The sequence below is a fragment of the Ictalurus punctatus genome, chromosome 2 (genome assembly GCF_001660625.3).
Source record: "Ictalurus punctatus breed USDA103 chromosome 2, Coco_2.0, whole genome shotgun sequence".
In the NCBI taxonomy this organism is placed as follows: domain Eukaryota; kingdom Metazoa; phylum Chordata; class Actinopteri; order Siluriformes; family Ictaluridae; genus Ictalurus; species Ictalurus punctatus.
The window spans coordinates 35,981,513-36,008,566 of NC_030417.2; the positions used below are offsets into that span (position 1 = coordinate 35,981,513).

A 27,054-nucleotide genomic window follows, 5' to 3' on the forward strand; every position below is an offset into this window, starting at 1 on the left:
TACTCCCTCACACAAACAGGCTACTTTAAACCCTAATGCACGTGTACACAAACGTTCTGGCGTGCACAGTGTGGTCGTGTGAGTCCTGCCACAGCTCCTGTTCCTCCGGCTGGGTCTTAAGAAATCTGGTGAAAGGTCATGAAACATGAACATCACACGTGGAAAATAAGTTGCATCAGTTCTGAGCTCAGAGTTCAGGATTTGTCTTATCATCCATAACAAAGTCTTCTCTGCAATCCACGACACGCCCCATCATAACACACCGGCTCATTGATGGTTAGACCAATTTTTAACACCACTTCACCGATTACTAGCATAAAAATATAACATTTATTCGTGTAGCAGACGCTTTTATCCAAAGCGACTTACAAATGAGAAAATACAAGCAAAGCGATATATCAAGCAGAGAACAATACAAGTAGTGCTACCGTACAAGATCCATTAATTGAGTTCTAGAAGAAGCAAAGTGTGCAGAGTAGAGGTGTAAGTGCCAGAGTAAGGTTTTTTTCAATGGTTTGTTTACGTGTTCATGGAAGAGGTGGGTCTTTAGCTGTTTTTTTTTAAAGTGTAGCACAATACAGAAACATAAATGCTGTTTAAACATTAATTTGAAGATATCAAGTCATATTTGTAAACTAGTTACTGATTGAACGCTGACTGAAATTCACCTCCGCTACTCGAGGTGGCGCTAAACCTCAACATCTCGAACGCCTCTTAACGCTCCTGGTTTGTTTGTGAGCGGAATTCAAGATGGCGGAGACTGAGGAAACAAAACCAGCAACCTGCACGTTTCTTTTTAAGAAATCAAGCAAGAAATTCTCCGCACGCAAAAGAAAAGCCAGTGACAGCGACAAAGGTAAAGTTCGCAATATATTTCCCACAAAACAGTAAGTATGAATGAATTAACTCTAGTTTATTAGAAGTGTAAACACAGGAGCGAGCTAGTCAGTTTTGCTAACTGGGTAGGAATCATGAAGCTCTTAAAGCCATGGCGGTTTGTTTATTTATTTAGACAGAAGCAGCGATGAGGAGAAAAACGCCGTGGTGAAAAGGGAGAAGAAACCAAGCTCTCACAACCCCATGATCCAGCGGGTGAGTCTGGTATAATCATTACTGAAAAGGTGCAATAGTCGAATTCCTTACTTGTGCGAAGTAGAGCATTTTATATATATATATATAGCGCGCGCTTTGATCTTAATTCGCTGAGAAAACCCGTTTGGGAAATTGACTTCCGGTCCAGAATGCTTGCCTGTTTTTAGATGCGCCCCTGTTCATTGTATTGACACCTTATGGGCCACCTACGGGTGCATCTCAAAAGATGTGAATATTGTTTAGAAGGTAATTTTCCCCTCGTAATTTTTTTTTTTTTAAATCATAGCCTGGATTCTTTAAACAAAAATTAAATGTTTGGTTAAATCTTGATTACAAAACTCCAGCATCAAAAAAAATATTAGAATAAAGAATTAATATAGAAATGTTGACCTGAGAAGAGCTCTAATCAGCTAATGAACTGAACACCTGCAAAAGGTTTCATAAGCCTTTAATCTCCCAGTCTGGTGCAGCACACATAACCACAGTCAGTTTAGAGATTGAAAGTGGATCGTTTGGATGGAGCCTTAAGTTCCAGTTATCTTCTGGCTAGCCCTCTTAGAGAAAGAGGCCCTGCTTGCACTCTGCCCATTACAAGACAAGAGCATACCCAGTTGTGTCAGAAGTAACGAGGACTCACAAGACATGCAAGTTAAGAAGTTTTATTTAGACAAAGTCATTGGACTACCAGACGTTTTCCATAACCATGATTGGGCCAAGGCTCACTTCTCTCTCCAGATGCAAGCCTGCAAATAAAGGTAGAGTGTGTGAACAGGTTAAAAAGCTACAACACCAACAGAATCATAGGTTGTGTAGTGGCAGTTCAGGTCATAGAGTGCAAAGAAGTGACATGAACACCAACATGGTTCTCCCAAATACCTTGCTCTGATGGGAGATCACGACCCTTCCTTGAGCCACAGCTGCTGCTGCAACAGCTGCATACCTGGTCAACACCATATGCAGCAGTCCATCTAGGAAGGAACAGTAGTGTGTTAGTAGTCACAGCTCAGCTGCACTGAGCCAACACTGACACAGTCATAGCAACATACCTGTTGTCTGAGAAGGAACAAGCCTTGTGCTCAGCATCAGCAGGGGCAGATGCTGCTGTTGCCTTCAAAATGCATGCAATATAGAACTGGCAACAGAGGGAGAACAAGTTATATTCTGACAGATAAACAGGCCCATCACCCCTGACCAAACAGTCATCACCTACCCAGTTACTGTTCACATGCTGAAACTTGAATGCCTCCAGCTGAAACCCCAGTTTAGCCGCCTGAGTTTGGGGCATGAAGCGGGAACTGGAATGTGCAAGCTTGGCATCAATCAAGCACCTGGAAGGATTTACACAGTTAGGAATGTTCAGAACAGTTTACAAAGGCTCAAACAAAACCTCACTCACCCATGGTTCTCAATGAAGGAATATCTGGGGACTGCATTTATATCAGGGACAGCAGTGGCCACACAGCTGTCCACAAAGACACGCAGGGGCACATGGCTGAACTGCACCACCGATGCCTCAATATTTATAAGCTCACCCAGCTGGAAGACGTAGTCCGAAGGTCTTTCAAATATCCAGTCATCTACAAGAAGCTTCATTAGTAACTCATCCTCAAACAAGCAAGCTACAGTGCAACCATGATACAAACCAGTCATGAGCCTCAGGAAGAAAAGGAGACGTTCCTCAGCAGCTTGAGCAGAAGCATATGGAACCCAAGCAGGCAGGAGAGCACTGCTACTCACATTGTGGAATCTGGAAAACATTCAGAACAGGACCATCACAAATGAGCACATCTTCCCAAGTAAACCCAAACAGATTTCGTGGAATTGAGCAATACCTTCTATAGTGACACTCAACAAAAGCCAGAGCACCAGGACTTCTTAGAATGGGAGCACTACTTATAGGTGCTGAAGCAATACCAAGGGTGAAGATATAGACCAGCTCATTTGCAGTCACCTGAATGAGAGATGCAAGTGTAAACTGAGGTGTAGAGGCGAGCTTAAAGCAAAACTAAGGTATTTAGCAAAAGAAGACTTACGGTCAACTTGCTGTTGCAGCCATGCAATGGTGATTCATAGACAAGGACTTGAGAAGAAACATCCACCCCTTTGGCAGCACAGCCTCCCAGTGTGAGAGCAGCAATATTGAGGGGTGCACTAGTACCAAACAGGTCTTTTCTCACCTCTACATACACTGCAGTCTCATTGCACCTTGCTGTTACACTCTGGACAGGAACAGCATTAGACTGTCTCATGAAGTTCACTGGTGCTGGTGGGGTTGGGATTTGTGGTGCTGCTGGAAAACGCCAAGTCAGTTTCTTCACTGGCCTCTGCATTACTTGCTGGTCTTGAGCAGCTGAAGGATTTTGAAAGTGTAATCCAAGTGAGGCTACTGCAGGACTTCCACTCTGGGGACCACTTTGTGTCCATTGAGAAGGCAACCCAGCACTCACTTGCAGTGAAGGATGACCTGGTTTGTTAGGTTGAAGCCCAGCAGAAACATTCATCAGTCCTGGCCATTGTGCTGCTGACAACCCAACTGCCAATAGTAACAGCTGCACACCAAACCCCACTTGGTTGAAATCCATTGCTCTTACCAAACAACTGCAAGTACACCACTACTTGGAGAGCACCTCCTATTTATGCAGGCAGGTATTCAAGCGTTTCTTAACATCCTGAAGTTCTTCTGAGACTGTTGCTTAACTAATTGGTCTGCCTAACAGGTGACAGCAATTAGAATTTTACTCCACCTTGCATTTGATTGGACCAAGTGCTTAATTCTCTTAATTGTCTAGGTCACATGACCTAGCTAAGCAATTTGCCAAACAGAGAAATGTAACTTTAGTCCTTGATTGAGGATGTGAGGTGTAAAAAAAATATATAAAAAAACTGAAATGTCTTAGGGTTAGGGACATTTATTGTGAGCTGCAAAACAAACATACCTGCAGGTTAATTAAAGGGGGGATATTGCTGTGGGCTCTATGGGTTAGAAAGGAGTAATAAAAAGCAAGGGGGTATACCTGAAAGCAAGGTTAACTTGGCGTTACATAATCCCTGAACTCTAGGTTGATTAACCCAAACAATGCTTACGCTGAGTTTTCCGGTTCCAGAACATTTGTGAGAAGTCCAATGAAGAGTGGAGAGGAACAGAATCCAAGCTGCTTGAAGTCCAGTGTGAAGTTTCCACAGTCGGTGATGATTTGGGTTGCCATGTCATCTGCTGGTGTCGGTCCAGTGTGTTTTCTCAAGTCGAGAGTCGATGTAGCGTCTGCCAGGAGATTTTAGAGCAATTCAAGCTTCCATCTGCTGACGAGCTTTATGGAGATGCTGATTTCCTTTTCCTGCAGGACTCCGCACCTGCCCACAGTGCCAAAACTTCTAGTAACTGGTTTACTGACCGTGGTGTTACTGTGCTTGATCGTCCAGCCGACTCGCCTGACCCGAACCCCACAGAGAATCTACGAGAGACACCAGACCCGACAATACAGACGAGCTGAAGGCCGCTATCAAAGCAACCTGTACTTCCAGAACACCTCAGCAGCGCCACAGGCTGATCGGCCTCCATGCCACGCCGCACCGATGCAGTCATTCCTGCAAAAGGATTCAAGTGCATAAATTAACATACTTTTCAGGTCACCATTTCTGTATTATAAACTCCTTAATTCGAACATTTTGAGATACCGGATGTTTGATTTCCGTGAGCCGTAAGCCGTAATCATCGAGATTAAAACAAAAAGAAGTTTGAAATGTTTCGCTTTATGTGTAACGAATCTAGAATATATGAGAGTTCCACTTTTTGAATTAAATTAGGGGAGGAAAATGAACTTTTGCACGATATTCAAATTTCTTGAGATGCACCTGTAATATCCTGGGGGGCGGAGCTTTGTGAACGTGGGCGGGAATCATTCACATGTAGGATTCATTTAACTGGTAAATATATATAAATATCTCTATCCTTACACCAAATTTCATGCCAACTTCATTGAACCGTATTTTAGACCAAGAAGGTGGAAAAAGAAGTGGTTTCCTCCAGCGAAAGTGATGAAGACAAAGAAGCCAAGAAGATCACAGTGGCTTATAAATCCACTCGCTCAGCGGTGAGAAAATATTATTATTTATTTTAAACCTCTAAAGCATATTCAGTGTTTTTTTTTTTTTTTAGCCGTGTATACAATATTGGCTGTTTACCAGTGGTCTGGATTTAAGTCTGCATTCAAGCTGTGATCATAGTCACACAGTACTCTAACATCCACCCTGAAGTTACATCAAGCCTAATAATCCACGAATAATCCGTCCGAGATCCGATGTTTTGAATTAAAGCCCTGCTTGTCGAAGGAACTAGTGGACGTAGAGTCTGAGATTCAGCTTTTGTGTCCTCGCTGCGTTCGAGACAGAAACCAGAGGGACCCGACGACATGGGAGCCACCGCCGTGTACGAGCTGGACACCGAGAGAGATAAAGACGCTCAGGCCATCTTTGAACGCAGCCAGAAAATCCAGGAGGTGAGTTGAGCGGACTCAAACGGCCGGTCCAGCAGGACAACGTGTACAAATTATATAATCAGATCAGTTTTCTAGTACGGATACGTCCTGTGTTCCTGGTATTCTCTTCTCTCGATTCTCAATTTCTACCAAAAATAGAAAGTAAACATATATAAATGGGGCTTCATCTTTTCTTTTTTTTTTTTTTTTTTTTTCTTCTGGGTTTCATTCATTTTATAAATCAGTATTCAGTTACAGTTTGTTAAGTTCCTTGTTTACAGAGCAGCTGCATTTTATTGCGTAACCGCTAACGATCAGCTATAAATAAGACAATTGGAGGTTGTTTTCACTTTTTGCCTAGCACCAGGAGACATCTGATTTTCTTCTTAGGAACTGCAAGGTAAAGAGGATGATAAAATCTACCGCGGCATCAACAACTATCAGAAGTTCATTAAGCCTAAGGACACCACCATGGGTAATGCTTCATCTGGCATGGTCAGGTATGTGGATGTAGTGACGGGTTCATGGATGGCCTTTTCTTATAACCCGTGTCATCGCCACCGTCGCTTTCTTCATCTTTCTTCTTGCTTCTTCTTCTTCTTCTTTTTTTCCTTCTTTGTTTTCTTCTTTCTTTCTTTCTTCTTTTTCTTCTTCTTTCTTTTTCTTCCTTCCTTCCTTTCTTCTTCTTCCTTCTTTCTTTTTCTTTCTTCCTTCCTTTCTTCTTTCTTTTTCTTTCTTCTTTCTTTCTTCCTTCCTTTCTTCTTTCTTTTTCTTTCTTCTTTCTTTCTTTCTTTCTTCTTCCTTCTTTCTTCCTTCCTTTCTTCTTCTTTCTTCTTCTTCCTTATTTCATCTTTCTTTCTTCCTTCCTTTCTTCTTCTTCTTTCTTTCTTTCTTTCTTTCTTCTTTCTTTCTTTCTTTCTTTCTTTCTTTCTTTCTTTCTTCTTTCTTTCTTCTTCTTCCTTCTTTCTTCTTCCTTCTTTTCTTCCTTTCTTCCTTTCTTCCTTCCTTCCTTCCTTTCTTCTTCTTTCTTCTTCTTCCTTCTTTCTTCTTCCTTCTTTTCTTCCTTTCTTCCTTTCTTCCTTCCTTCCTTCCTTCCTTCCTTCCTTCCTTCCTTTTTCTTCCTTCTTTCCTTCCTTTTTCTTCCTTCTTTCTTTCTTTCTTCCTTCCTTTCTTCTTTCTTCTTCTTCCTTCCTTCCTTTCTTTCTTTCTTTCGTTCTTCTCCTTCACACAGTTGTATGATGTGTTCTGTTTGATAGGAAAGGACCAATCAGAGCCCCTGAGCACCTGAGGGCTACAGTGCGGTGGGACTACCAGCCCGACATATGCAAAGATTACAAAGAGACGGGCTTCTGTGGATTCGGAGGTGTGTGCGTGTGTGTGCGTGCGTGCATGGGAATACGTTAGGATGGATTTTAGTAATGTAATCCACCGGTCGAATCAGTGATGACAGAAACGTGTCTTTGTTTCCACTTCAGACAGCTGCAAGTTCTTGCACGACCGCTCCGATTACAAACACGGCTGGCAGATCGAGAGGGAGCTGGAGGAGGGACGCTACGGTGCTAACGGTGAGCCGAAACAGGACGTGAAGCGCCGTTCATATAACTATACATATAATATAATCGCATACAAATATACTGTTTATTCGTACAGTCGGGTGAACATGCTCCTATTTTGCACTCATTTCTAACATCATCCAATTTTTAAAAAAATGACTATATTATATGCAATAACAAGCAAATAGTTAACATCTTTACACGAATTTCGTAGTATTTGGTACGTCTTCCTTTCGCTTTAACGACAGCGTATAAAAAGTAATAAAACTTCAGTCTCAGATTTTTCAACTCCACAGTGTGTTTTTGTGTGTGTGTGTGTGTGTGTGTGTGTGTGTGTGTGTGTGTATGTATAATAAAAATAAATACTGTAATAAACTGTAAATGTATAAGGAAATTCACTCACTTGTGCCTGGATCGGGTTAAAAATAAAATAAGGTGACGTTAATGAAGAAAAAAAGCCTTTGTGGTTTAATCCCATCTGAATATATTCTCAGTATTTAATCTCCAGAATACATTTACTCCAAGTACAGTGTCTATGTCTCTCATATTTTTAGTATGAAGTTAACTAACCACAAAGATTTTTAGTATGAAGTTAACCCCCCCCCCCCCCCCCCCCCAAAACGTTAATTTAACCCACGCTTACCAAGGGTGTAAATAATTGTGGAACCTAGTTTAAAAAAAAAAAAGAATGAGAATAATAATAATAATAATAATAATAATAATAATAATGATGTCATAAACGTTACGATAGAGCGTCCTTTTTAAAAGTTCCGTTTTATGTGATCGTGATCGTGCTACTGGAGCAAGTCACATTTATTCATTAAGATATTAAAATAGCTTGCGTTTGAGAATTCCTGCAGTTAATACGCACCCGTCTTTTCTTCTTCTTTTTTTTTTGTACTTCACAGACGAAGAAAACTATGAGGTGAGCAGCGACGACGAGGATCTGCCTTTCAAGTGCTTCATCTGCAGGGATTCGTTCAAGAACCCGATTATAACAAAGTGAGTCTCAAACACAAGTTAACAGGCTGCGGGGTTCGTTCCGTCCTTTACGTAGGGGGCTGGTCTGCCATTTTATTTCCAAATAGATGGACGGGATCATATGTACGTGTACAGTATACGCGATACAACTACGGAAATGACACACAGGCCAAACTTAATCATGCATATGTGTGTCTTTAAAAAAAAAAAAAAAAAAAAAAAATTATAATTTTATATAAAATTAATGTTGTGTGTATTTAAAGCTGCATTCATGACACGAACACACTCTTTGTGTTATCAGGTGTAGGCATTATTTCTGCGAGGCCTGCGCTCTGCAGCACTACCGCAAGTCCAAGCGCTGCTACGTCTGCAACCAACAAACCAACGGAGTCTTCAACCCAGCCAAAGGTAACTAACCAGCTGCTCGACTCAGCTCAAGCAGCTCAGGTTCTAATGAAGTCCAGCCAAGAATAAAAACGCACACAGTAGTCCGGTTTGCGCTAAAAGTAACCGATCAGCCAAGACTTCGGACTCGGAAGTCCGAAGGCTAAGGGAAGCATAATGGCTACCAGTCAGCTCAGTCGGCTTTGCGGAGTTGCTGATACGCGGTTGTGTATAGAGTTGGACGAAAGGACGTCACGGTTTTTGTGCAAAAAAATGTAAAAATTCCTTGGCTCATTGACTAGGTTTATTGAAACAAACCAAGGTTTATTGGTGGTTCATTGTGTAAATTTCTTTTTATTTATATAAAAAATGTCACGAGAGTCTTTGTATTATGATGCGGTAAAAGAAAAGAAAAAGGAATTGTGGGTATGTTCTCATAACTCCCCCCCCCCCCCCCCCCCCCCCGTTTTTCCTTTCTCAAGAGTTGATGGCGAAGATGCAGAAACGTGAGGCTGCTGGAGACCAGCCACCATCAGACGAGGAAGACTAGCATTCCTGTCACCTCCCTGTCATTCCCGTCCTGCTCTTCCCTTTACTCCCCGAGTTTTGTAAATTAATTAATAAAAAATAAATTCTCTCTTTTTTTTTTTTTTTCCTAACCACTTGTGTGTTTTACTCTTTGTCTCCGTTCCGTTCTTCCGTCGGAATGGAAATGGACTCAGGATAAACAAATGGATTATTTCAAGTCCGTTATAAGATGAGTCAGGACGCTGTTGGGTTTCTGTGTGTAGAGTACCGTGACTGTGTTTAGCTGCTGGTGAGCAGGGCGATGGGAAAGGAGAGGGGTGTGAGCCCGCTGCTGGGCAAACAATGGTGTGAACCTCTCCACAATAACACTGGTACATAAAGATGAAACGGACCGCGAAGAGAGTGAATTTTTAATGCATGCTACAACACGGACGCAATCAGAGACGCAGATTAGTTCCGTACGGGGCGTCTGTTCTGTGCAGTCAGACAGCGTCTTCAAAAATAAACGTGACTGTCCTCACGTTACACGTTACGCTCATATCCCTTGCCGTATAACGAGTGTCGTCCCGCCCCACCCGGGTATAACCAGGACAACCAAAGATTTTACACTTAAACAGGGGGAAAAAAAGTAGGAGCAGATTGCATGGCACAAAGGAGCAATTCACGTTATTATTGACTCTGAAACGATTCATGAGTTTCCTAGTCGTTTTGTTCCTACGTACGCGAGTACTTTTTGTCATGCTGTAAAGCGCGCATTTGATAAAACACAGGCTCTTTCCGGCTCCAAAAGTGCAGCACGTTGAACTCGCTCACGTTTCTCATTTTTAAAAATTTTCCTTAAACTAATTTTCCTTCATCTTTTGACATATAAGATAAACTTTATTGATCCCACACTGGGGAAATTCCCTACGAGGTCATTGTATAATTAAAATGTCCTGCAGGTGGCATCACTTCATACGTCCTCCTCGGTACAAAAAGAGCAGTAAATGTAACCAGGCTCCAAAAACGGCTCGTTTGGATGTGGTGGGACTTGTGATGTCACACAGGCAAGCTACTTTTACATCACCGTCGGCCACGCCCGCTGGTGCTAAGTAGCTGAATACATTACCGCACGTGTTATGGCAGGGGACGTTGATAATTCGTTCGTAGGCGAAGATGTTAGCCAGTAGTAGAAGTGGGGGGTTACGGCGACGTCTTCACGGTAAAGGACACAAAAACCGACCGGTCCGGTCAGAGAGAGGGTGGAAAAAGGTTATAAATTACTACATTTTGTAAGGTTTTTTTTTTTTGTGTAAAATACTTTACTAACATTGTAATTACACCTCAAGGAAGATGATAACATTAAAGAAAAACATCATGACCCTTTTAACATTTATTATAATGGAAGGAGTCTCCAGTGTCAACGTTTTTCACCAAGCACTTGAATTAGCACTTTGTTTGCCTATTATGTTATACATCTACAAACTACACGAGCCCTTCTGTAAAGTCTCTCTAGGTAAGGGTGTCCGCTAAGTGCAACAAATGTAATGAATATTTTCAGTTATGAGAAAGTCTTCAGCAAAAAGGGGTTTGTGCTTTGCAGTTCTTCTGTGACAGGAGCTGGTGTTTATATATAAATATATCTATATAAATATATATATAAAAAATAAATATATATATATATATATATAAATTAATAAATTATATATATAAATTAATAAATATATATATAAATATATAAATCAATAAATATATATATAAAGAGGATGGTGAGGGAATGCCCATTTATAGCTGCTATAACGCACGTGATAACATGAAGTAACTCGTTTCAAGGACATGAAATGTAACTATAAACACATTAAAAGCATGTCGTTATTTAATTAATAAAGAACTGTAATCACTGGCACATGTGGAGTGGTAACAGTAAGTCTGCTTCAGGTCGAGCCTTTCATTTCTTACTTATTGAAATCAGAAAACGGAAACCGGTCAGGTTTGTTTTTTTTTGTTTTTTTTAGTCTTTATTGTTTTCATCTCATTATATAACATCTGGAAGAACTCCACATACACACAGCTGAAAGTTTCCAACGTCACAGCTTTGCGCTGACTGAACTGAAACATGAATAAGATTCGTGACGCCGTAGCTGACGGTCGTGGGAAACTGAAAACGACTCATGCGCGTGAGGAGCGACGTGTCACGAACCCCTGCGTTGACCTTTTAGGATCGGTTTAGAACTGCTGACGTTTCTGCATCACCCCCCCCCGCCACGTATGTTCTAAATGTTCTGCTGGTAGTTTGAGTACAAACTTAGGAATCTCCAATAACTCTCAAAAATATCACTGTAAAATTCACATTCTGAGATAAACGTGATGGCACGCTAGGCCACGCAGCTTCATTTCATCCACGTAAACCAGTCTCAGCCCTCAAGCAAGCAGCACTAAGCTATTACACATTCACAGCGTCTCATTTATGCTCGGATTATTATGCTACAAAAACATGTAACAATGCTCAGTAACGTAAGAGTGCACAAAACTAAGCACCTGCCTTTGTGTAAGTGTGTGTGCGTGTGTGTGTGTTTTCAGACTCGTGCGTCTTCGTTCGGACAAGGCTGCGGCGGCTGCTGGCTTTGCACCTCTCTGTGAGAGATAAAAAAGTAAAACAGTCCTCCTTCAACCCGTTTCTGTTATATACACAAATATATACGTTTCACTTCGGGGAAGAAAAAAAAAACAACAAAAAAAAAAACAGGAGATCCGGAACTCTTAAACCCTCATTAACGAACCGTCACATCCTAGTAGGGGTGGGCGCTATGAGACAAAAAATATCATATCACGATACCTGAAGACTTGATATGACGTCTCAATATTTGGTTTTGCTCAGGTGTTTGGCGAAAAGGCTAGAAAAATCGGGCGTGACGCGAATATACATGAAAAAAACAAAAACGTGACGCTAATTATGATGGATGTAGTAAAAATGAAACACAAAATTTAGATCTTAATGTCCAGTTACTGAGTAAAAATGCGGTTATAATACTGTTCTTAATTAATCGTGATACCGATATCATACTGTTTTATCGGCCAGCCCTACATCAGATGTCCGCACCACTAATCCCTCCATTGCAACCCAAACGTGTCAGGCACAAGTCATCTTTTTAACTACATCTCCAAATATCCGCAAGCTTCATCTCATCCGTTCGATTCTCGTCAAAAGTCCCAGTCGTCTACGTCCAGATGGCTGATGCCGGACTCCAGGCTGGCGAGCGCCGAGGGCGGATCCTGAGGCCGCACGCACTCGAAGCTGCCGAGAGGCGAGACGGGACGCAGCAGTTCGGGCAGAGCATCGCACGGACGCCGCTTTATCTGAAAAGAAAATGGTGAAACGCTGAAATAAAAAGAGATGAACGCACAGGTGTAACGTGTTTCTAGAACCTTCCACGTACGAGTCTCCACATGGGTTTGTTACTCACCTGCTTGAAGAAAGAGTGACCAATCAGAGCGCTGGCGTAGGGTCTGTGGGTGTGGGAGAAAAAAAAAAAATCATGTTATCTAAAGCTAAATCTATGTTCGTATTAGCAAGCAGAGAAAATACACTCCCCTCCGAAAGTATTGGAACGGCCAAGCCGATTCTTTTTTTTTGTTTTCGCTATACATTGATGACATTAAAAAAAAATGAACAGGACGATAGATCGGAATTGCAGCTTTCATTTCCTCGTATTTACATCTAGATGTGTCAAACAACTTGGCACCTTTTGTTTTAATCCACCCTTTCCCCCCCCCACTCCAAGTGATCAAAAATATTGGAACTTGTAATTGATAGGCATTTCTTGCTGCCCTGGTGTTCCCTGTTATATTGAGTGTTTAAAGAATTAATAGTTCTGAATGTCTACTCTTGGTTTGAGCACTGGGTTTCACCTGTGAAGACTGCATTTGTTGTTAAAAAAGGATAAACCAACATGAAGACCAGAAAGCTGTCTATGGGAGAAAAGCAAGCCATTTTGAATCTGAAGAAAAAAGAGGGAAAATCTATCAGAGCCTTTGCACAACCATTGGGCGTAGCCAATACAACACTTTGGAATGTCCTGAAAAAGAAAGAACACGCTGGCGTACTAGCAACCAGACACGGAACAGGTCGGCCAAGGAAAACAACAGTTGATGACAGAAACATTGTGAAGCGTCAGAATGATGTCAGAAGTTTACAGGAACAAAATGTCTTCCAATTTACAGAGAAATGCATCCAAATGAATCGGGAGGAACTCTATCATGGAGCAAGACAACGATCCAAAACACACCGTCAACTCAACAAAGGACTTCATCAGGGGAAAAGAGTGGAACGTTTTAGACTGGCCAAGTCAATCACCAGACCTTAACCGAGTTGAGCAGCATTTCATACAGAAACGCCCCCCCCCACCCCCCCACCCCACCCCCCATCTCATATTCATTTGAGGATCTCAAACCCAAATGTATTCAGTGTTTAGCAAAAACAAAAGAATTGGCCTTGCCGTTCCAATACTTTCAGAAGGGACTGTAACTCGCATCCTCAGTGCGTTACTCACGACTTGCAAGTTGACACAAATTCAGTGCGGAATTTGTTCGTTGTGGGAGTGCACCGTCGCTTGCGCGTTACACAGTCCGCTGTGTGACGTACCGAAGCAACAACTCAAACTACTGGCTCTAGGAAACCTCTGAACCGCTTCAGCTTGAGTCTCTACTTCCTCAACATGTTGTTCCTATTTGCATTAGGCTATACTCCAGGCGTTGTAAAGTAGTAAAGCGCAGCCCGGATGCAGACGCAGCGAAGTATTTCAACAGACCGAACTGAATAAACATAAATGAACACTGTAGCAGAGCCTATAAACGTATTTAAAAAGAAAAACATGCTGTAGTTCAGTGACTCTTGAGTTTCTAAACATGAACCAATGCGACATCTGTATCAGATCCTCTGTTGCAGTTCCTCCGATCACATGCACTTATGTAAACTATTTAGCTCTAGGAACCTCATTGGACCAGAGATTAGCTACAGGACTGGAGACGTAACGGAAAGGATTTTCAAAACCACAGATGAAAGACGGAGCGTTTCAAGACGAACAGACAGAGAAGCATGCGTATTCTCCCTACGTCACGTTCAAACCAAAGGTCTCATCTGTTCATATCTGGGAGTCACCTGACACAAGACTGAGAGTCTTATATACAGCCATGAACCAAACATTAATTTTAAGCATTAAAAGGTAACCGTCATCGTCATTCCATCATAAATCTATGTAAGCTAGACATTTACCTCGGCTATAAAGGAAATCATTATGCCTAAATGACACACGGACCAGAAATAGATTTAAAAGCTATCCAGGAACTGAAATACACCCAGCATTCCTGATCTCATGTATGTGATGTTGTGACAGTGAAGAAGCAATTTAACAGAATTCTATGCTACACTATAGATTATAACGTATAGATATATAAGGCGTGACTTGACGTCTCCAGCACCCAGACCGTGACCTTCACCTCTTCTCAGGGTCCCTCTGTAGGCAGACCTCGACGAAGTTGTGGAAGTGGTGGCTGAACGTCCTGCTGTAGGGGTTCGGCTCTCCGTTGGTGGGGCGCGCCCCGCCGGCCCCGGGGCCCTCGCAGATCCCAGAGTCCGCCCCCGAGCGAGAAGACTTCATACCGAGCTCCTCCGCCGGGATGGTGGAGCTGTCCAACAGACACGGGATTGTACCGTTTAGCTTCTCCAACAGCATCTGAGAAAAGACAGGGACGAATAAAGAAAAAGAAAAAAAAGGCGTTCATGAGTCGGAATGAATGATGGAAAGAGCATCCCGATTCAGTGCAAACGCTTCCCACAGTCACTGTACATAATGAAAAATAATAATAATAATAATAATAATAATAATAATAATATTAATTTGCTATGTATTGCATCACATCAATAACACGTCAGTGTTATTCCTTTTCTGAACATTTTACATAAACGGCTGCTGAAAAAAATCATTTTATTTATTTATTTTTTTTAAATGTAATTTGAATACACACGTTTACATAAACCGGAATGACTTAAATATACAAAGGAAAATACATAAAGCAAATACATGATGACGACAGCGGAGGAAAAATCAAGCCGAAAGAAAGTACACTAAGCCCCTATGTGCATAGGAGTGCGCGTGTGTTAAGTTTACCTGTGTAGCAGGCATGTCTTTAAAGGGCACATGGCCATTGGCCAGCTCACAAGCCGTAATTCCCAAACTGTAGATGTCGGAGCGGAAATCGTATCCTTGAAGATCCTGTTAAAACACACACACACACACACACACACACACACTATGTTAAGAGTACACATACAGGAAGAATAATCAGTGTAACACTGTAGTGACTTGTTGTTGTGGTATCTACCCCATTACTTTTGGGGAATGTTGTGTGTGTATATATTATATTATATTATATTATATTATATATACACATATACACACACACACACACACACACACATACATACATACGTGTGTGTGTGTGTGTGCTGATTCTACCTGCTGTAGCACCTCAGGGCTGAGCCAGGGCAGCACTTTAACACTGTACTGGGGGAAGTCGTGCACCACGCGTGCTCTCTGCCCGTGTCGGATCAGACTGAAGATGCTCCTCAGACCCGACAGGTACACCTGTCCATCCGCTGAGATCAGGATATGGCTCGCCTTCACACTCCTACACATCAGTCACACACACACACACACACACACGGTCTGAATTCAAAGTACGACACCCATACGGTCATTAAACGCTGCACTGGGATCGAATCAGAGCCCGGTTTCTTGAAAGCAATGTACGGTTAAAACGATCTTAACGGTGAAAAGTCAAATGGACATAAGAGCACGATTTTTAAATTCATTCATTTGAAAGGAAAACCTTTTTCTTTTTTAAGCTTTTACTATAAAAACAAAACTAAAAGAAGCCAAGGAGGTTTCCTTAGTTAGCTACAGTAATCATTATGTCAATGGAAGCTCCTCAAAAGGATATTAAGTCCCACATGTGTGTGTGTGTGTGTGTATATATGTGTGTGTGTGTGTGTGTGTGCGTGTGTGTATTCCTCACCGGTGCACATAGCCGTTGTGATGAATGTACTCCAGCGCCCGCAGAACTCCAAGCAGAATGTACGCGATGGTCAGCTCATTTAAACCGTGTGTGAAGTGAGTGCTGATCAAATCTCGTGCTGAGCCTAAGGAAAAACCACACACACACACAAACACACTCTAATAGCTCTTTTAAAACAGAAAACAAAAACACACAATACATTTACGACACTGAACTGTCAGCATGTCCCTCTTCGCTCACCGTAGGCCATGAATGGTGTGATCACCCATAACTCGTTCTCCGAGATGAAGATGCTCTTGTATGGGAGGATGCTTGGATGGTGGAACAACTTTGAGACATGGATTTCTTCCTGACAGAACAAAACTCTGTTAAAACGTGATGTTTTGCAACACAGGGAAAGTCTTCACGATAGAGGAGTTTAACGTTCCGAGGTTTTCTCGGCAACACGACAAGCTCCGTTCTTTCGTCTCGTTAACGTCGAACGAAAGAGAAAGGAGAAGCTGCTGAAGGGACAGCTGTTAGAACGTCTACACTGTAAGTCATAACGCCAGCCATCTTGTCTCCTGGACATGATACAAGATTACATGCAACTGTAAACAAATAAAAAGTATGACGTGTCGCTCTTTTATTCAGAAAATTTGTAGCTGTTGGAAATTGAATGTAGTGTAAGAAGAATAAGACACTTGGTGGTATTGGAAAAATAATCACCTTCTGGGTGGTTAAGGTAACTTTTTGTACGTTTTGCGTTGTTGATACCCCGTCGTCGACTGTTTTTCTGTAACAGCATGCCCTGACGTGTTTTATTCCTTACGTAAAAGGGAAACGTAAACAGTGGCACTACAGACCTGCAGGTATTTGACCATGTCATTGGTGCAGGACTCCATATCAATTCTTCGGATGGTGACACGTTCTCCGGTGGGTTTGTATCGGGCCAAGTTCACGGTCATCAGGTCTTCCAGACCGTGCCCTACACACACACACACACACACACACACACACACACACACACACACACACACCAGAGAGAAATATATCAATAATATCTGAGAATGTATGGCATTTAACATTTCCAGGAATTCTGAAGTCCCTTCAAACACTGAAGCATCAACCTAGGAACGGCTACATTTGCATACTAAAACCTGATTGGCTCTCATATTCTGTGATGCAAGATTGTTTCTTTAAAGAAAAAAAAAAAAGAAAAAGCCTCCAAACTCCTGCAGTGACGATTCGAGCACTCTGAACCACATTTTATAAAGTTCAGGCTGGCGTCAGGAAATTTTCAACAGCACAGGATATTATGAGGCCGTGCAGAAATTACGGAAAAACTATATTATATATATATATATATTTTTATTTTACTACTGATTCCATTGCCATTCACGGTAAACAACCTTGCGATTTTATGAGAAGTGAAAAGTGGTATAAATAAAGTTAATTATTTATAAATAAGAGAGGTGAAGCGTCTGACCGATGACGGTGAGGAGCTCGTAGACACTGCTGTCAGGTAAGAAAGTTCCCATTGTGTCCCGGTGTGGGAGGGAGCTCAGAGACTCACGGCTGTCCTCATGGGCCTGGAACAGGACACGGGGAATGTTAGACACACGCAAACACACATTTTCGAAAGAGGTTCTGTGAAGGTTTTCAGTCATCCAGGGAATCTTTAATGTCTTCTAGTAGCACTCCCAACAGCAGCTCAGTGGGTATTACTGTGTATTAATTACCATAATGTTGTGGGTTCATATTTATTTTTTAAAAATCACACTATCCGGTATCACCCAGATGAGGATGGGTTCCCTTATGAGTCTGGTTCCTCTCGAGATTTCTCGCTCAAATTGTCTCAGGGAGTTTTTCCTTGCCACCGTGACCTCTATCTTGCTCATCAGGGATAATTTCATATGTATGATATCTATATCCTGAATTTAGATATATTTCTGTAAAGCTGCTTTGGGACAACCTCGGTTGTATATACATATATACATACATATACACACACACACGAATGTGATCACGGACTGTGTTAACGCTAGAATGCATATAATCACAAATGCACCAGGAAACAAACAGGCAAAATGAAAGATTGGCGTCACTGACATGATCACAGCACACACAAAAAAAACCCCCGCAATATGTCAACCAGCTCGCACGCAGACATAGGGGTAGACATTTCTCAATCTTTTAAGATTCCCTCAGTTACATAACAGCAAACATAAGTATTTAAACAAACTGGAACACATTTAGTTAGCTAGTTAGTTCAAGTAGCTAACATTAAAAGACTTGGTGGGAATCATACAAGAAGGGATTTTTGGGATTTTATCCATCAGGAAAACAAAACATGGTATGAGATCTAGTCAAACTTGAGGACCGCTCACTTCACACACCACCACAGCACCCATGCTAGAAGAGCCGAATGTGACTAGTTCAGCGTGGGGGAGGGGAGATGAAACATTTTCCTCAGAGTACACACCCATGTCAAAGAATCAGAGGCTGATTAGAGGCAATCGATGTGCCGTACTTATGTGGAAGATTACGGACAATGAAGAAATTAGTATTTGTCGATTGATTCATGTAGATGAAACATGAGCAAACAGTGTAATAAAGATCGGTTTTCATTTCAGGTCGTCTTTAAGGCCATCACGAAGAGTCTCGTCAGCTAGCTATCTCGGCTAGTTAGCAGCATGCTAGAAAATTCTGTTATTGAGACTCTCATAGCTCCATCCAAGTAACAGGTTGGTATTCTAGCATGGAAATAAATGCTTTATACTGCAATATGCGCATACAGTAACAGAGGCAAAGTTTAAGTTTAGGAAGCATTTTTTAGTGGAGAATTCCCATTAAAACAAAAATAGAGATTTTTTACAACCGATTGTTCGATCGATGCTTCCGGTACAGAGGTTAATTTCCATTACACCACAGTGCTGATGAAGTCAGAGCTAACTTTATATGTTAGTAACCTTAGCTAGTCGAATTGGGGTACTCGAATTGGACTCGAGTCCAATTATGAACGAACTCGGACTCGACACGGACTCCGACATTTCGGACTTGGAGATGTTTCCGAGTACAGTCGAGTCCACGTCATGTGTAACACGAAAAGAAAGATTAAAAAAAATAAATAAATAAACAAGAAATTAATTCACGTCTCCCTGACTGACCAGGGGGCTTTTTGTACGCACACACTTGAAACGCGCGCGCAGAAAGCCGCCTCATCGTGCGAGTACCGAATTGAGTTCTCTTTGGCAGCTTATTACGCTTGGACGGTCAAATAAGTACGCACGCATCATGTCGAAATGCAGGTCTGGTCGAGTATTCACGCAAATTAAGTGAATATGTAAACAGTTGGGAAAGAAATCAGAGGTGTGTCAATACAGTATATTGGATCTGTGCATTAGGTTTTAAAGTCACAGCGGTCGAATAAACCTGCTGCTGTCTGTGTCATTAATGTTCATCAAACGACAAGAGACAAAAGGCCGGACTTGACTCGGACTCGGCCATTAAGGACTCGCACTTGAGTCCGACTCGGCCCCGTTTGGACTTGGATTCGGTTGGCTGAGGACTTGGTCTCGACTCGAACTCGACAAAGGTGGACTCGGACCCAACACTATTAGCTAGCTATTCTCAGAAGTAATTTAACGGGCTAAATCAGTTTTGATTTAAAATTAAAGGCTAGGCTATCAGGTGTAGTGGGTTCCCCCACAGTGCACCACTTCATACGCAAACTGATCCGACGTCTTTCCATGACAGACGGTAAACTGTTAACAGACAGCAAGAATTCATGAAAGTTGCCGGAGACCTTTAGTTAATACATTGCAGGGTTTCTGAAGCCACCAGCACAGCAAGGCCAGGCTGGAGAATGGGGTTCTGTCATGTGTTGTCAAGTCGAACACATGAAACGCCATCTTACTTCACATGCTGAAGCCATCATTTCCTCTACATCTCCCAGCATCAGGAGATTAATAGCACACACACACACACACACAACTAAAATATCAAACACACTCATGAGTGAGTCAATAAGTTTGGCTTGAAGACCAGTACAGCCCACAAAACAGACACGATCGCTGAAGCATTAACGAAAAAACAGGCACAACACTGATGTCCAAAGGTGAAAGGTTCTTCCCAATCATACAGAGTCTCTCTATTTCAAACAGAGGTAGTGTTTAAAGCGCTGCATTAGTGACCGGAGGATTGCTGGTTCAAGTCCAAGGACTACCAGAGACCCAATGTAAGAAGAGTTATTACTGCTACTATCCTGAAGTTGATGTCCTGGTACTATCCTGGTTTTCTATGGCGATTTGCCAATGATTACATACTTTTTCCATTTACAGTTGCACTTAAAGACACGGTTAATAGCATAGATTTAACGCTCTGGAATCTCCGCAAAATGTTAAAACTAACTAAACGCTACAGCTTCGTTACTGATCGAATCAACTACTAAACTGTTGACCTGTAAACACTATATTCGTCGTTTTAACATACACGAAATATGTGTACACTGCATACAATATTTTACTCACTCGGAACTGGTCGATCATCAACAAAAGCAGTTCTGCAGCAATTATATTCATTTAAAACATACCACGGTGCTGCTGAATTCTCAATTCCGATTGGTCAGAAGGTGGCGAGTAATTGTTTATCTCAGCGGCTGTAAGGCGCATACCGGGATTATTTTCATGCAGTTGTTCTAACGCGTAACAACTTACACGGGAAGCTCCACATGAACGGATTTAAAAACCTTACGGTGACGTTTTCTCTGTGGGGAAATTAATTGAACATTTATTCAACATTTAATTTCCAGTCTCGGCACTTTGTTACTATGACTGTACGTCTTCAGACGCTGGAAAGAGGAGTTCGAGCTTTCCGGGTTCTCAGGAACATGACAAGCTATGTTTTTCGTCTTAATAGAGAGAGAAAAAAAGTCTGGTGAGGAAACGACGGAGACTATCCCAGCGGAGTCGGAGCACATGGTGAGGGACACCCTGGATGGGGTGGCACTCACACACCCATTCACACACTACGGACAATTTAGAGCTGCCAATCAGCCTAAAACGCATGTCTTTGGACTGGGGGAGGAAACCAAAGTACAGTGAGGGAACCCCTATGCAAACTCCACGCGCACAGGACGGAGGCGGGAATCGAACCCCCAACCCTGAAGGTGCGATGCAAATGTGCTAACCACTAATCCACCATGCCGGCTTACATTGGCAAAATCAAATCTAACAACAGAATGCATTCTTGAGCATTAAGGCCTCTTTGGCAGTCCTGGGGTTTGAACAGAAAGGCTTCTGGTTACTAGCACTGAATCTTTATCTCTGCTTGGACTGCATCCTGCAAGAAGTTTTAATCAAGCATTAATTGTGTGTACTTTCTCTCTACTTATTTATTTTTTTAATCTCCGGAGTTCCTCAGGAATGTCGTAACCCACCCTGACCAAGACAACACCGAGTCCAGTGTTGGAGATGGAAAAGAAAATGTGGCGGTGCCAAAAGGCTGAATTGTTAAACAACACTTTATTCCATTCTGCACATTCTAACAAAAATCCTCCCAAGATTGATGTTCTTGCCTATGTGAGATCCATCGATCTTAGTAAAGAGTGTCAATGCATGAAGCCAAACAGCAGCACAATGAGTGCATGCACTCAGGCACAGGGGATGGAACCACATACACACACACACACACACACACACGCTTACACAATACCACATCTATTAAAACTCCATGTCCGCACAAACACGCTCAGTCACGCATGCTCACACCCTACACACACACACACACACACACACACACGGGCTGATGGGACGGCTGCGAAAGCAAACAGAGTTCCCGCACTTACTTTCCTGAGTGGGCTTGCCTGAGCTTGCTCTGGGTAGAGACACCACGCAAATGACGCAAAAGACACACAGACACACAAACAACCTGGATTTAATGAGGGTCTGATAGTGTGACATTACGCATCGATGGAGCTTCTGCCATGCCAACAAAACACTTCATTCAACCATTCACTGCATTCATTTCTGCTGCATGGCTGCACATAGTTGAGCTGTGAACGATTTCATTAACAGAAGATTCCTGATGACAAAACTCAAACACAAACTGTAGCTGGAATTCACTGTTTGCAAAGTGTGTACCGCAAATAGTGAATCTGAAACACTCGTAAATTACAACAACAACAAAAAAAAAAATCTGCAAACTCCAACCAAATGGCATCTGGTCATGTGACTTTTGGCAGAAGCCTTCTGCATCCTCTCTGGTAACATGTCTGGTACTCTAGTAAAACCCTTAACATAGTACTTTTTTCCCCGACATTATGTTAAGCCAAGTACATATTTAACAGCCCATCAAGACCCTTCCCACCTTCAGCCCACCCATCCAGCCCGCCCTTGTGAACCCTCAACCCACCTGCATATCACACCCTTGCCCACCCACTACCATCGACCAATCAAGACCACCCTCAACCCACCTGCCTAGCACACCCTTGCCCACCCTTAACTGATCTGCTGAGTTCACTCTTGCCCACCTTTAACTTCCCCATCCAGCCCACCGTGGCCCACACTCAACCCACCCAGCGAGCTCACTACTGTCGACCAATCAAGACCACCCTGGCCCAGCCTCAACCCCACCAGCAACTCACCCATTAAGCCCACCCTTGCCAATCCTCAACCCAGCCAGCAACCTTGCCCACCCATGTCCACCCCCGCACCTATCCACCCACCAAGCCCACCCTGGCTACTCTTAACCTACCCATCCAGATAAACCTTGCCCACTCACCGAGCCCAATTTACCCTACCCTCAACCTATCCACCGAGTCTACTTTTGCCCACTCATCAAGACCCACCCTTGCCCACCCCTCAAGCCCACCATCAACCCACTCCTCAACCCCACCCATCAAGCCAACCCTTGCCCATCCAAATTCCATTCATCTCCTTCTAGGTCTGAAGGCTTGCAATGCGCACCCTGTGTCAGAGTACATAACGGTAGTTGTGGAGTTTTGTCATCATTTTATCTTCTAGTGTCAGCATACTTTATCAGAGGAGTATAGAACATGAAAACTGATAGAAACAATATCATTTATCTGGCTGCTATAGAGACACAGACCTACCTGCCTTTGATACACAATGGATGAAACACAACGTATTAATGTGTGAAACGAAATTTAATCTTACCTGAACTACATAGTGACCACCACTTTACTTATGAGTGTACGCTCTTCTTTTAGAAGGACTTGACATTGAAATACATGTTTATGTCACAGGGACAAGCGGCAGCGGCCAAATGCAAACAAATACGAGCAGAGCAGCAAGGAACAACTCAGAGCAGATCAAAGTGACAAAAAATGAGAGCCACAAAAAGCAAAAAATACATACATAAATATATATATAAATTTTAAAAACCAGCTTCCACTTGCTGCTGATTTGATCTAGACTTTTATGCAGTATACAGTATTGCAGCCAAGTAGTTTTGCACATAAAGTCCCAGGGAACACGCTGTAAAATATTAAATATTCTCAAAATCCGAAAATTTAAACGCATGGTTTTTCGGCAAAGCAAAAAAAAAAAATCCTGACTTACATATGACGGTAGCAATGGCGCTAGATAAAGGGGGCGCAAATCGAAATTTCAACGCTCATAGGAAGAGTCTGGAATAAATGATCTGCACTGTGGCAGTACTATGCCCTGCACCACACAGATTTTGGTGAGTGATTTGAATGAAAAACAAGACCGAAATCTGATTAAAGTGCTCAAAACAAGCAAGTGGGCATGGCCTAATATGCAAATGAGCAAACACTCAAGAGTCAGATTAAATTTACTGACATCAGACATCCTTCGTGACCGCCGACAGCTTGCATTTATCGACTGAACAAATGGATTTTTTGGGATTTTAGCCTTGATTCTTAAAATTGGGTCTAAATCGCACCGAAATCGCGTAGTGAAAGCTTGACACTTACTTTATCCAAAATGAAAACCGTCCGCTTTACACGGACAGCATTCACTAATTATTGACCAACATTAAACTAATAAGAAAGCAGCCACAGATGCAGGTTCCCTGGGACTTGAACCTAAAATGATGCAATATTAAAAATATATATATACACACACACTGATTCACATAAAAACTAAAATAACTGGTGCTTCATGGGAAAAATCTAATGACATAATCTCCCAAACACGATGCTATAGAAGACAATATAAAATATACAACCACAAAACTCTCTCTCTCACACACACACATATATATGTACGCTGTAAATCATAGTAAATAAAGATTTTGGCTGGTTTTAGCAGAATGTTTAGCAGAAGGCTGAAAACCGGCTATTTGGATTGGACTGTTGACTATGATGGGGATTTTTGTTCGGTTATGCTCATTCTTCGACATATAGATGATTTCATGGTTAGGAAAGACCTTGAATTCTTTAAATATGATTTCCATCACTCAAATGAAGTCCTTTAAAGATTTACAGAGACTATAGCGTGAGACAAACTCCCCTTCACATTCAGCACGACTAAAGCCGGTTTTACGCTGCATGATTTTATTTCTGGTCACGATGAAGATCCTCTAACGAGAGACTTTTTTTGCGACGAAAGGAACTCGGTACGCTCTGCTTACGTCATCAGTGCATAAAGTTCTCATGCAGGCTTGCATAAACACAATAGGATTTTATCCGTCTGCATGTTTTGTTTACGATTCACCATCACGAATACTGTGCTCCTAGCTATTTTGAGTTTTGGTGGCTTTTAAACGAGCGTCACAAGATGTAGATCATCCGTCGGTGACCGTTTCACTTTGTCTGCGTCTGCTAAAAGTCATACAGAGTAAAGCCGGCTTAAAGACACTACAGCCTGGTCCAGGGTTGCCAATGTGGCCATGACATAAGCACAGCAAGAGCACAGTGTTCGGTAAAGTACTCACCACCGAATAAGTCCAAATCCCTCAGACTCTCCACACTCAGTTTCTCCGACACCCAACGCTAAAACACAAACACATTTAGCCATTTTAACACTCGGACAACAGGACCGAGTTTCTCACAAACATCGCAGCAGAAGGGTGAGTGATAAACAGTGGAGCGAACATCACACTGAACAACTCTTGCTATCAGATTAACCTTATGAAGCTTTTGGGAAACCGAATCGTAATCATGTATTTGTCACATTGGTGTTGATACGAACATGGTATGTTGAGTAATAATATGTTAAACTGTCCATCCAGGACACTGCGATCGCAGAAATTAACGCAAAATCGAGGAAACTCCATAATTTGCAGAGGAGCTTGCGATTTTTCAAAATTACCGCAGGTTTTCCGCAGATTTGGGCCGAGACGCGTCACGTGACGCGATCAATACGCACACTGAGTCGAAGCCCTCTTTGATTCACGTAAATCGAACGAGTACGGCTAAAAGGTCTCATTTACCAACAAACATCACCGCGAAAGAATTTCATGGAATTGCAATTTCACCAATTCAACAAAGAAAGAAAGAAAAAAAAAAAAAAAAAGCACAAAAAGTCACAGCAAAATCAGGCATTTTTGGCCGCAACAATAACAAAATAAATAAATAAATCCACCGAAATCCTGTACAGACTGTTTAAATGGAGTGTAAACTTACCAAAAAAGACATGGATCCTAAATATGATGAGGTTTTACACCATCAAAATCACATTCGATGTAAATATCTGCAAAAATACAAGCAAAAATAAATAAATAAATAAATAAAAGGCAGAAACAGTGAATTAAAACATATATATTTTTTTGTACAGTGCATCCCGTGCATCCCGTGCATCCCCCCCCAGCACAAGATGACACAGCAGTAACCGGCAACAAGACCGCATACAAGAACAATTTCAGGATAGATATGTGTGAAGGAAAAACACCCTGAACAACATTCGCATTTTCTTTATTTAAAGAAAATAATAAACACACGCAACATCCATTTCTATCCATTTGTTACCATACCGTCCACCACATATGAGCTGTTGAATGAGCGCATTAATATAAGGCTGTGATTCGGTTTACAGCCGGCACTACCTTCAGAGCTGCCGATATAGAAAATTAACCAAATCTTCTGACCAATCAGAAGCTAGAATACAACCGCGCTGTGTTAGAAATATCTAGTTCCAGTGCTAATGTTAGGTCTGTCTTCCCAGATATTAATGTTTAAATGCGTCGATTTTTAGCTTTTAATGCGATTCACTTCATCGTTTCATCTGATCTGATGCATCACGTATTCTATTCTATTCAAAAGAAACGCTTTGAAAAAGGGTGTGAAATCTATAACAAACCCATAAACGCTAACTGTTCTAACTGGTAAAGTTTGGCGGATATTTTTGGAGGTAACTTACTCCTGAGGTAGAGAAAGTATTCGAGTGGTCAGATTTCGTCTAATGATACTGGGTTAATTAAAACAGAAAACGTTTTAATTTCGTCTGATTACCCTGCTGTCACTTCCCACCCGAGCTGCGTCCTGTAGTCTGCACTGCGCATGCGCATCACACCCCGCGTAACAACACGCATGCGCGAGTACGGTTCTATTCAGTACGTCCAAATCATCAGATCAGGCTCAGGAGTCGACTCCTTCGGATACAAAACGGTTCATTGCCTTTTTTCTTTTTTTCGTTGAAATTTTACCTGACTATTGCCGAAATTGCTTCATGATATCTTAATCTACCTTGTAATAAACAAAATAACATTATTTCGCATGGCGTTTATTTTCAGTTTTTAGCGAGTCATATTTAGCTCGGCTCACCCTTAAGAGTCGACTCAAACGGCATTTTTTTAAAAACCAGGCAAAGTATGCAATATTATTAACAGTAATTGGTTTTTTTTGTTTGTGTGTGTGTAGCCAAATATAAGCCACATTTCATATTTTTACTATAGCCAAAATTTCATGAAATCATTGTCTCAAGGATTGACCCTTTAAGAGTGAAAAGAGCCAAAATTGTCAGCACTCAATTCGGGCTGGAAAAAATGGCATAAATATTTTTCTCTAACAGAGCACCTTATTT

The 27,054-nt window shown here is 41.9% G+C and overlaps 3 protein-coding genes across 8 annotated transcripts in view; 1 reads left to right on the plus strand and 2 right to left on the minus strand.

The window, feature by feature from the left end:
• Nucleotides 1-707: 707 nt before the first annotated feature.
• Nucleotides 708-10,399, plus strand: rnf113a (ring finger protein 113A). The gene is made up of 10 exons (XM_017459101.3): nucleotides 708-856; nucleotides 1,013-1,092; nucleotides 5,085-5,183; nucleotides 5,481-5,588; nucleotides 5,958-6,067; nucleotides 6,824-6,930; nucleotides 7,043-7,132; nucleotides 8,029-8,122; nucleotides 8,403-8,509; nucleotides 8,968-10,399. The coding sequence occupies exons 1-10, from the start codon at nucleotides 751-753 to the stop codon at nucleotides 9,033-9,035; spliced, it is 969 nt and encodes a 322-aa protein (XP_017314590.1). The 5' UTR covers nucleotides 708-750; the 3' UTR covers nucleotides 9,036-10,399.
• Nucleotides 1,736-27,054, minus strand: part of LOC108259405 (zona pellucida sperm-binding protein 3) — a 90,917-nt gene continuing 65,598 nt past the window's right edge. For 2 of the 3 annotated variants that reach the window (XM_053676329.1, XM_053676333.1), the window contains exons 2-8: nucleotides 2,925-3,043; nucleotides 2,736-2,839; nucleotides 2,489-2,669; nucleotides 2,303-2,420; nucleotides 2,139-2,224; nucleotides 1,969-2,060; nucleotides 1,736-1,835 (exon numbers count right to left, since the gene is read on the minus strand). In XM_053676329.1, coding sequence (XP_053532304.1) covers nucleotides 1,774-1,835; nucleotides 1,969-2,060; nucleotides 2,139-2,224; nucleotides 2,303-2,420; nucleotides 2,489-2,669; nucleotides 2,736-2,839; nucleotides 2,925-3,043 — 762 coding nt within the window. In that variant the 3' untranslated portion in view covers nucleotides 1,736-1,773. Of the gene's footprint in view, nucleotides 1,836-1,968; nucleotides 2,061-2,138; nucleotides 2,225-2,302; nucleotides 2,421-2,488; nucleotides 2,670-2,735; nucleotides 2,840-2,924; nucleotides 3,044-3,125; nucleotides 3,770-27,054 lie in introns of those variants that run through there. The other variant, XM_017458906.3, reaches the window with a different exon arrangement.
• On the minus strand, nucleotides 10,979-26,575 carry strada (STE20 related adaptor alpha). 4 transcript variants are annotated; one of them, XM_047160529.2, is made up of 13 exons: nucleotides 26,484-26,575; nucleotides 25,659-25,725; nucleotides 24,968-25,025; nucleotides 21,894-21,922; nucleotides 17,535-17,637; nucleotides 16,912-17,033; nucleotides 16,307-16,415; nucleotides 16,067-16,190; nucleotides 15,508-15,679; nucleotides 15,160-15,264; nucleotides 14,489-14,724; nucleotides 12,457-12,499; nucleotides 10,979-12,349 (listed from the first exon to the last, which is right to left on the minus strand). In XM_047160529.2, the coding sequence occupies exons 2-13, from the start codon at nucleotides 25,668-25,670 to the stop codon at nucleotides 12,194-12,196; spliced, it is 1,269 nt and encodes a 422-aa protein (XP_047016485.1). In that variant the 5' UTR covers nucleotides 25,671-25,725; nucleotides 26,484-26,575; the 3' UTR covers nucleotides 10,979-12,193. The 4 variants fall into 4 exon arrangements, with proteins under 4 accessions (XP_047016485.1, XP_047016480.1, XP_047016487.1 ...); XM_047160524.2 differs by having other exon boundaries at nucleotides 26,392-26,545; XM_047160531.2 differs by lacking the exon at nucleotides 26,484-26,575 and adding an exon at nucleotides 25,973-25,993.

Coding starts and splice junctions, on each gene's coding strand:
- strada (XM_047160529.2), bottom strand. Junction 17,638..21,893: donor AGGCAAGCCCACTCAGGAAA/GTAAGTGCGGGA, acceptor GTCCTGTTCCAG/GCCCATGAGGACAGCCGTGA. Junction 15,680..16,066: donor CACAACGGCTATGTGCACCG/GTGAGGAATACA, acceptor ACTGATGTGTAG/GAGTGTGAAGGCGAGCCATA.
- rnf113a (XM_017459101.3), top strand. CDS start 751: ATGGCGGAGACTGAGGAAACAAAACCAGCAACCTGCACGTTTCTTTTT. Junction 857..1,012: donor AGCCAGTGACAGCGACAAAG/GTAAAGTTCGCA, acceptor TTATTTATTTAG/ACAGAAGCAGCGATGAGGAG. Junction 8,123..8,402: donor AAGAACCCGATTATAACAAA/GTGAGTCTCAAA, acceptor TTGTGTTATCAG/GTGTAGGCATTATTTCTGCG.